The following is an 11,063-nucleotide window of genomic DNA, read 5'->3' as shown; positions in this document are numbered from 1 at the left end:
CACTATTATATTTTCATTGGCTATCAATCAAACGTAGGATAAAATAAATGTAATTCTGTACCACAGTATCCATATAAAAGGTAATTATTATAACTTGAAAAACGCATTTTTCTTGAAAACAACTAAAATAATTAAAACTTTACAACAGTGTCATATTTTCAGAGGCTCTTAATCAAACGTAGGATAAAATAAATTTATATACTCACATCACTAGTGAGGCTACAGCAATTTTTTTCTCAGAAATATACCTCTATTTTGATGCCTCTGAAAAGAACTTTTAGATAAAACTTTTTTCTATTTAATGTTTTTAATACTTAATTGTTTTCGAGATATTAACAGTTGAAAACCATTTTTCAGAAATTTTTGGCCTCAATATAAAAAATGCGGAAAAATTTATTAAATTATTCAAAATGAACGTTTCTTACCGAATTAATAAAATTTATGTGACCATCTAAAATCACGTTGAAGTGATGTTGCACAAATTTTGGGCCACTCTGTAAAAATATTTGTAAACTATCACATAAGGTCGATTAATTTCGTGAAATAACAACTTTTTTTCAGAAATATTTATTTCTCTAATTTTTTTTATACCAATGTTGACAATTTCATGAGTGATTTTCAACACTCAATATCTGAGGAACAGTTGAAAATGCTAAATAGAAAAATTTTTACAAATAACAGTACTTTCCAATGTCATCAAAGAAGGGTCGTTTCTAAGAAAAAATAAATAAAATAAACTGGAACACTACCAGGCAGTGATTAACTAAATTTTTTTTTGTCCTACAATTGAGTGACTCGATCACCTTGTATTTGAAAAGTATTGAGGTTAGTTAAAATGTATAAAATGAGGTCCATTACTTTTTACAAAATTTTTGGTTATTTATTTTCTTTTAAAATGATGAATAAAAATAATTCTCATACTTTATGACCACTTATGCCAAAACCAGTCACCTTTATTATTATGTTTATTTAATTTATAATTTAAAATTTAATTTACAGTTTTCTGTTCTCTGAAGTAATATTATTTAATATTCTCATATCATCGAAAATTTTTTCCTCAAATATACCTTCAGACAATGGCGGCTCGTTGTATGAAGCAACTGAGGCCGGGCCTCACATTAAAATGTGGCTCTCACATCGTATATTTTAATACATACTATTTTACTATTAACCTAAATAAACAGTTAGGTAAACTATTTCCAATTACCCATTACATTTATCAAAAATCAAAATAATAGTACAGATTTCTATCAAATATATGCTAATACCTGTTAAACAAGCTACATTATATGTCACAAAAGTTATATTTGTTACATTTACGATTATATTTGAGAGTGAATCAGTTTTTCACTGTTTTGACCCTTTTGTAGGCCCTATCGCGTCCAAAATTTAGCATTTGGAGCTTGATCAGTGATAAAAAAGGGACAACATATCAATTTTTCAGGAAATTTCACAGAAAGACCAATTTCCATATGGTGTGTGTGTCCTTTGCAAATTTAAAAGACGGACGAATAAACCTGTTTTATAAAAACATTGACTAAAATATTTTGTTAAAATTGGAGGCAAACAGCTAGCAGCGTTGCTTTATATGTAAATGCTGGCTGCCTTATGAAAATTTGTTTTTATATTTTTTTCATATTTTTTAATATCAAGTAGGAACATTTTTTTTTAATTATTAGGTAAATGTTTTTTTTTTAATTTAATTTTATTGTAAATAAAATTTTTTAAGTTGATATTATTAGTAATAATATAATTTTTTAATTTACGGTTATAGTAGTAGGGCCATTGGAGAAGACCTCGATAATAAAAAATGACGGAAATTTATTCCTATTTATTATTTGAGAGCAGATTATTAAAATAACTAAATAGTTGCCTATAATTTTTTATAAAATCTGAATGAAAATCTTGCTCGTGAACATCAGTTTTTCAATTATAACATAAATGCAACTAAAAATTTATTTTTTTTATTTCTTGCGCACCTAGTTAAAAAGCCACCGGCCTCACCTAATCACAATGTCAGGAGCCGCCACTGCCTTCAGATCTAAGTCCTAGGCAGAGAATTCATGACATAAAAATATCAAATAAATGAGATTAACCTAACTTAAACTAACCCATCACAGAATCACCTGTTTGATGCCGATAACAATAGTCACGGCCAGGTAAAGATGTCAGCTTACAAGGAGTTCCCATCCTAGTTTTAGCATGACATGAACCTTTCAAACTAGTATTTAAACGCAGAGGAGTATTACTTCTACTTCTAGATCTAACAGAATAATGCCCATTTCTGGACACTGGTGGAGTTAAAGAGTGGAAATCTTCATTAAAATTATCTGCGACTTCATTTCTATAATCTAAGTCATCTTCCTCCCTATTAATTAGTTTAGAATGGCTGGAATTAAGGTGATATGACAGTTGAGTTTGACTGCCATTAGTAGAACTGACAAATCCTTTCGGCGAATAATTTGTAATATTCTCTTTAAATGTTGTATTTTTTTTAGTAATCCACTGTAATGCTTGTTTTGGTCCAGATTTTAAAGATAATGCAGACAGTAACACTGCTTGACCTAAAAATAAAATATTTTTCGTCACAATATTTATAAAATACTGAATTTTTGTATAACTACAAAAAAAATTTAAAACTTTCACTTACTAACAATAAAACATCCTATAAAGCCCATAAGTGAAACAAAGTCCAGGTGACATTCTCCATATAAAGCGAGGGCTAAATTAAGAGGTGGTAAAGTTGCTACAATCAAACGAGTGCTTGTTCTTGCAGTTAAAAATGCGCAAGCTAGCATCGCTATCAACATAAATGCAGAATGCCATAAAATTAGATACAAACGTTCCACTGTTAAATCTGTTCCACCTAAAGCTGTCGTAATCCAAGTCAATCGTTCTTCTAATGCCTTTCGAGTTCCTCCAACTAAAGCTACTAAACTATGAACCGTTTCATTAACTTCTTGCAAATTTTTCAAGGTCGACTCGTACTGAGCTTTAAAATCCTCATTCTGTCTTAATAACATAAGCGAAGATTGTTCTAAAAATTTAGATATTTAACAAAACATGTATTATATATATTCAGTGTTTCAGAATAACAGTATAAATTCTAAAAAAAATTAGTTTTATTTTATATGAACTGTACCTAATCTATTGTCCACTTTACAGTCAAAGAAATTGATACAATTTTTGACCTTAATTGTATAATATATATTATATATAATAACTGGCTCTAATTTTCCTACAATTTTTTTATGAATTTGGTTTATATGTTGATTTAAAAATATAATGCCAACTGTGTTTATGATAAAAACCATTAAATATGGTTTAAGTTGGTCTTGATTCTCTTGAAATTATTATTGGGCTGTATAATACACTTGTTAATATTTTCAATAAATTTCTCAATCTCTTCATGAATTAATTCATGAATTTCAGTGACTGTATAAAACTGTCAAATCATCTTTTTTTTTTAAGATACAGGACAATATTTGAAATATTGTAGACATATACAGGGTGTATCATTATTAACAGCACAGATTGAAACATCCGTAAGTACACGATATTAGAAGCAAAAAAAAAAGTCGTAGTAAAGATGGGTCCACAAATGAGCCATTTGCGAAACAATTTGAAATTTGTGGTCATCACCCACCACTAACTTGATTGTGTGTAAAGGTCATCCTTGTTAGGAAAAGGTGTCAATACAATAATAAGAAAAGTTATTTGGTAGAAGTGCAGTTGTTTTTAATGAAATGATTACAGTTACATGTTTATTTATTTATTTATTTAAGTTACACCACCGGACAGTTAAACCAATTACTTAATGTGTGGGAGAAATAGCTAATAAAAGTACACACATTAACAAAATCAGATATCAATAAAGTACAAAAGTAAAAAAAGACCGTTAACAATAATATAAATTATAAAAGTTAAAAAAAATTATAAAAAATAATCAGTAAGTATATACAGGCTGTTACAAATTCACTTCTCACCACAGGGATCTCGGAAATGGTACGAAAGTAGCTTAAATGGGGACAATGTTGCATAATCATGGGACCAACCATTATGCCTCTTAAAAATCAAAGCTAACATGATTAGTTTTCAAAATATTTGAAAAAAAACGAAATTTTTTAAATGGTATTCTACTGTCAAAACCCTTAAATATGGGATTAACTTATTTATTTAATCAATTCTTTCAATCTTATCTATCTCACAGGAAATTGACAGTGGAGTATTGTGGCTTCCTATCAATGGATATTAATGCTTCATCTGGAGTCCCACAAGAGTCAGTCCTCGGTCCGTTATTGTTTCTGATTTTCATTAATAACATTACGTTGAACCTAATTGTAGCGCCATTCTGTACACCGACGACCTTAAGTTGTATTTATCAGAGGGTGATTTGAATGACTGTCTTTGGCTTTAATCTGATGTAGATAGTTAGTAATAGGCATGATGAGAGATTTTGTAAAACTGTTCTATTATGTTAGGAAGTATTTACTATTTCCAAAAAACATTTTATTTCTGTAGAAAATAAAAGGTTTAGTAGAAAAATAGTCTCAACTCACGCAAAAACGGTAGCCGGTGTCATAGCGTCTACATGATGTCACATCTATGTTTGTCAACAGTAAATATAAGGTGCTAATATTTTGTGTTGCAAGTTGCAAGATTCATTAATTAAATAAAAATACAATGTTACTATAATAGTATATGTATTTTATTTACCCTCAAATTGTACTTTGGTATAATAATGGATACACATTATCTTTCCATGAAGAGACTAAAACATTAAGAAAATCTGATAATAGTTGTCATCAAATGTAACATTAGTTATTTCTATTTTTAATTTGTTGTGCTTGCAGTCAGCTACATCGAAATAGCCCTTTTGAAGTCCTGTTAAATACATTTGTAGCTGCTGTCTGCACTTAAAACTTTTAGGTCGGTTTTCCTTTTTCCACATGATTTTTAAAAGTCTTCATATTTGTGGTACATTTAATTTCAATAATACTGTATTCACAGATTCCATCAGGTGATCCTGCTATCATGGGATAGTTTTTGCAAAGCATTATACATTTTTTAAATTTTTTTCCCAAACTGGTATTTACAGTTTTCGTCACTTCATCCTCCAACATTCTATCGCGTTTCATGGCCGATGCGTCTGAGATTTTTCCTCCCATTATTAACGTGATCAGAGTTGCATCATTGGTTTTACACCCACTAAATTCAAATGCTCATGAGGCCGTCACTTTGTCATATCTTAACTTATGCCAAAAACAGCTTTTATTTGATCTCGTCTCTTCTTCAACTTTCATGTCATCTTCATCAGTCAGTAAGAGTTTTTTCAAAAATGTACCGCAGGACTGTTCTTTGTATTTCAGCACCAATTTATGCATGGATAAACTTTTGATCACAAACTTAGTCTTTTGGATATTTTATTAACTCGCAGTTGTTGAGATTTATTTTCTTTTCTTCTTTTAGAAACTTTTCCAGTACCAAACTTTTCCTGATTATGGTTTTGGTAACACAAAACTAGGCAACTAATAATTGGGAAACACAAAATATTTAAATGAAGATAAATACTGCGGATATTGTCGAAGTACAAACGACACAAAATGACATTTACATAGATGTGACGTAATTCGCTCTGATTGGTGTTCAACCTATCATGGCGGTTTGCTGTATTTTGTAGTTTTATTTTATCATAATATAAAAATTAAAAATAAATACATTTCTTATAATCCATGAATTTCATTAGATAAATACTTAATTTTAGTGATTCTTGGTTACTGTCATCATGCCTATTGGTGTGCTACGAATTTATTACCATTAAACTTCTTCCATGATTTTCACTAGAAAGTCTAGCCGGTAACACATAATTATTCTGTTGGTAATAACTTGATTAGGAAATGTAGCTCTTTTGAGGATCTTGGTGTAATATTTTATGTTAAACTAGATTTTAATGAACACGTTAATAATATTCAATGCGAGGCATATAGAAATCTTGGCTTCATTTTGAGGAATTTGCAACAATTTACAGGGATTAAGGCAGTGTCAAACGGCAAACTGGAATATACCTCTCTAGTATGGAATTCACATTATATAGTTTGCAGTAAAAGACTTGAAAACATTCAACAGAAATATGTAAAGTACTTATGGTTCAAGTCTGATGGCTGTTATCTACCCCAGGGAATACCTCATGATACTTTGCTTAGATGATTTGTCCTTAATGACCTGGCTTCACGTATGTGTAACTCACTAATAACCCTGTATAAAATCATTACAGGATTGATCGATTGCCCGGATCTTCTAGCTGCCTTGTGTTTTCGTGTTTCCCCCTCTAGAACCCGGTCTTCGTCTTTGTTATACCTTCCCACACCTCGAAGGAATTTATTAATAAGTTTTCTCCGTTATATACAATGATTGTAGATATTTTTCATGATGATGGTATTGTACGCATGTTCTACGGTAGGGTAAAATGGAACATTACAGTAATGAGAATTATGCGGATATGCATTTCATATATGGTAGGGTTAACGGCAATGCATGAGAGGTTGCATACTTGTACCGAGAAGCTTACCATGCTCGAAGGTACACTGAGAGTTGTTTACATCAAGTCAGTGGTGGCTGGAAATTATAAATTCTAAATTATCTCACAAACGACTAGTTTGCAGACCCATGATTACTATTTATTTTTTTACTCATTTGCTTTAATATAACTTTTGGTTATACAGGATGCCGAAAATTAGTAGGTCAATCCGTTAACCATAGATAGCTGATATGAAAATAATGGGACTTTCATTATGCCACTTTTCAATTAGGAGCCCCATTTTTGAAATACAGGGTGTCAAAATGTAAATTTCAAAAACGAAATTTGTCGATAACTCCGGTGGAATTAGAGATATTTGTTTGAAATTTCGCTAATATTTTTTTCTTATAGAGACACACTTTCAGTATACTTTTGGTAAAAAAAATCAAAGCACGAGCGGAGGTGAGGGGGTTAAAGTGCATTATGACCCCCCCAACTTTTTCATACGCACGCCTATGGTAAAAACATATATTTTCTTACATAAAGCGGCTTTTATTCTAACTTTTCTTATTCTTGCAAGATTTTGATTTGGAGCCTGTGTTACCAGATATTGTAACTTATTTGGACGTATAGTATGGATTTGGTAACTAGTGTATCCAAAATTAATTTTAATTCGATGTTATTGGGCTATATTCCGAGAGAACACATTACTTTCTTATTTTATAAAAAGTAGTGATTGTTCTTGTGCTGTTACAAGAGAAATAAGACGAAAAAAATCAATGTTTTGGTAACGGTATTAATAATGAGTGTGATATAATTTCTTCTTTTTTCTTTCTTTTGTATACATAAAAAAGTATTTTTTATATCCTATACGGTCCTGTTTTTATTTTTTTATAGTACATCATATAAAAAAGTTAAAGGGGTGGGACAATATAAATGATCGCCTGGTACAATTCGTTTAAACAATGAAGCATGCNTCGGCATTCAAACGGGGGGGTAAAAAAAACGGTCCCAAAAGAAAATTATCAATTATTCCTGCCCATACGTTTACTTTAAAACTTACTTGATGATGTGCCTCTACAATGAATTTCGGATTTTCAGCAGCCCATGTATGAGTATTATGAATATTCGTTACTCCGTTACGAGTAAACGTGGCCTCATCGGAAAATAAAATAAATTTACTAAAATTAATATTATCATTATTTTCTTGGCATATCCAATTACAGAAAGTGGCTCTTGCTTCTGAATCTAAAGGTAGAAGTGTCTGCACTTTTTGTACATGATATGGGTACAGTAATTGCTGTTTAAAGACACGTCGCACATCATCTGACTTAATATTATTATTGCCACCATTATTAATTTGATTAGCTAGTATCCTCGTACTTATACTCGGAGTTTCTTCGACAATTTGCAAGATTTGCTCCTCTTCGTTTGGACGTAATTTGAGTTGCCGTCCACATTGGCCCGTCCTCCTATGCTTAAAGTTGCCAGATTCTTTCAGACGGTTGACTAAGCTTAAGAAAAATCTCCTTTTTGGATGGTGCCTGGTTGGAAATTTGTCCGCATAACGCCTAGCAGCTAAACTAGCATTAGAGTTACATTTTCCTAAAAGTAAGAGAAATTAATTTGTTTAGGTTCGAGATTACAATTAACACTTATTAAGAAAAAATCCTATTCCTTTTAATAAGTACTTACCCATTATTAAAATCATATCGTCATTTCAGAAAATGATAGCAAACCTTCACTGTTCGCCATTTCTTATTGAACACTTCAATTAAAAAAATGTGTAAACAAAGTTTTTTCTATTTAACTTATAAATTATTTTGACAACCAAACGTACCTAACTATCTGACTTTGTTTTATTGGAAATATTTAAGAATATTTTTCTTGTGGCATGCTTCATTGTTTAAACGAATTGTACCAGGCGATCATTTATAATGTCCCACCCCTTTAACTTTTTTATTCGATGTACTATAAAAAAATAAAAACAGGACCGTATAGGATATAAAAAATACTTTTTTATGTATACAAAAGAAGGAAAAAATAAGAAAGTATACCACACTCATTATCAATACCGTTACCAAAACATTGATTTTTTCAGCTTATTTCTCTTGTAACAGCACAAGAACAATCATTACTTTTTATAAAATAAGAAAGTAATGTGTTTTCCTCTCGGAATATAGCCCAATAACATCGAATTAAAATTAATTTTGGATACACTAGTTACCAAATCCATACTATCCGTCCAAATAAGTTACAATATCTGGTAACCCAGGCTCCAAATCAAAATCTTGCAAGAATAAGAAAAGTTAGAATAAAAGCCGCTTTATCTAAGAAAATATATGTTTTTACCATAGGTGTGTGTATGAAAAAGTTGGGGGGGGAGTCATAATGCACTTTAACCCCCTCACCTCCGCTCGTGCTTTGATTTTTTTTACCAAAAGTATACTGAAAGTGTGTCTCTACAAGAAAAAATATTAGCGAAATTTCAAACAAATATCTCTAATTCTACCGGAGTTATCGACAAATTTCGTTTTTGAAATTTACATTTTGACACCCTGTATTTCAAAAATGGGGCTCCTAAATGAAAAGTGGCATAATGAAAGTCCCATTATTTTCATATCAGCTATCTATGGTTAACGGATTGACCTACTAATTTTCGGCACCCTGTATACTAACCTATTTTTTTAAATACTTCTTGCACTTTCTCTTGAATTTCCAAAACATCTTCTATCAACTCCTTATGATTCAATTTACTTTCTTGGCCATGCTGATCCAGCTGCTGCAGCGAATATCCCAATTTATTTTGCATGTTTTGAGTCATTTGAATTAACTCTTTATGAGTATCAGAAATTAAACGCTTCTCATCTATTAACCGTCTAATATTATTCTCTAAAGCAAGTTGTCCATGAAACTGAGCACTTTGTATATGTTTTTGTTGTTCGAATAAATGTTCATGACCTTTATTCAAAGTTTCATAAGTAGTTTCAGCTAAATTCCTCAAATTCTCTTGGCTATTAGTAATTTTCCCTAGAGTCCTTAATTGATCTTTTGCTGCATCCATTAAACGGTTTACTGTATATTCAGCAAGACCACGAAACTGACTCTGACGAATAGTATAGCAAACTGCTCTAGCTCTATTGCTCATTAAATGGTAACTAGTCCAAGTATCTGAATCCATACTAGTTGTACAATCTTTTATACTCATTTCTTCTGTACAGGAATATATCTGTCGTCCTTCAACAAATGACTGGCAATTTAACAAATGTACGGCCATTTTTGCCAACTGTTCATCATTCATCTTATCGCAATCAGACTTTAATTTTAAAACAACCTATAACATATTTTGTAATTTTAAGTAAAACGGAAAACAAAATAGGAAAAGGGTTAGTTTTACATTTTACAACAAAAATAATCATTACAAACTAGCTATGAAGATAATAGTTATTATTCAAATATTACTTGAAAACATGTTTTTAGTAGCACGTTTTTCTATCTTTTAAATTAGTTTCAAACTAAAATTTCCCTACAGTACCTAGTAATAATATCTGGAAAAGAAATGATTTCCATTTCCAAATGTACATTTCTAAATTCGTATATGAAGTTACGGTAATTATTATTTACTATAGCTTTACCCTCCTAAATCTTCACAGAATTTTGTCTACCCCCCTATTTTCGCTAGTGCTGAACACGAATCTGAAGTATTTTTGTGCGGTCAAACCGTTTTCGAGAAAATTTTTTTTCAAAATTCTAACCTGGATATTTCACATAACACTACAAAGGACCCCGTATATTTTAGATAGCTTTCAGAACATTTGTTATGAACAATTACTTAACATTGTTTACGAAACACATTTTCATAACACAGGTTCCTCTTCAGCAATATCGAAAATAGGGGGGTAGGCAAAATTTTGTGAAGATTTGGGAGGGCGACACTATAGTATATAATTACCGAAGTTACTTTTTTTGTCTGTATTTCCTACTGTAAAGCCAATATAAGCACATCTTTTTCAAATCGACATTACCTTCTTGTAATAAGCCAAATGTGTTTTTATTTTAGTTACAATATAATCAATTACTGTTTAATTAGTTATCACTATGTTTATCAAATAGAATTAAGAAAATATATAGATTATAGGATACCCTTTGCTGGCATGAATCCAATTCCGTTAAAGCTACTCCTGTAAGTTTAGCAGCTTCGTTCAAAAACTTCTCATCGACTGTAGAAACTTCGTATGGAATTTTATTGTAAAATTCTCCACCGTCATCTTTATTTTCATTAGGATGCAACCCAAAATAACTTCCAACGCTACTTATGTAATCACTAAAACCAGCTTCAATTGTGGGCAGATGAATAAAATACAAAATAGAAATGAACAGGAAATTCAGTTTCATCATTTCGTTATTTAATTTCAACTGTTTTCTACACTCTACATACAGCGCAGCTGATTTTCAAATTTTTATGGTGATCTTGTACTATTGGTTAGAAAACCGTTATATCCTGTAACCAACATTAAGAAAATAATATGAAACGTTTTGTACCATA

General features: G+C 30.8%; 1 protein-coding gene across 1 annotated transcript; it reads right to left on the bottom strand.

The window, feature by feature from the left end:
- Positions 1 to 1,914: 1,914 nt before the first annotated feature.
- On the bottom strand, positions 1,915 to 10,954 carry LOC108909704 (protein brambleberry). Its single transcript, XM_018714109.1, has 4 exons — positions 10,661 to 10,954; positions 9,197 to 9,851; positions 2,651 to 3,037; positions 1,915 to 2,564 (listed from the first exon to the last, which is right to left on the bottom strand). The coding sequence occupies exons 1-4, from the start codon at positions 10,913 to 10,915 to the stop codon at positions 2,107 to 2,109; spliced, it is 1,755 nt and encodes a 584-aa protein (XP_018569625.1). The 5' UTR covers positions 10,916 to 10,954; the 3' UTR covers positions 1,915 to 2,106.
- Positions 10,955 to 11,063: the final 109 nt, after the last annotated feature.

The sequence above is a fragment of the Anoplophora glabripennis genome, unplaced genomic scaffold (genome assembly GCF_000390285.2).
Source record: "Anoplophora glabripennis isolate ALB-LARVAE unplaced genomic scaffold, Agla_2.0 scaffold465, whole genome shotgun sequence".
NCBI classification, from domain to species: Eukaryota; Metazoa; Arthropoda; class Insecta; order Coleoptera; family Cerambycidae; genus Anoplophora; species Anoplophora glabripennis.
Note: the sequence above shows the minus strand (reverse complement) of the source record. Positions and strands in the feature narration are given on the sequence as shown.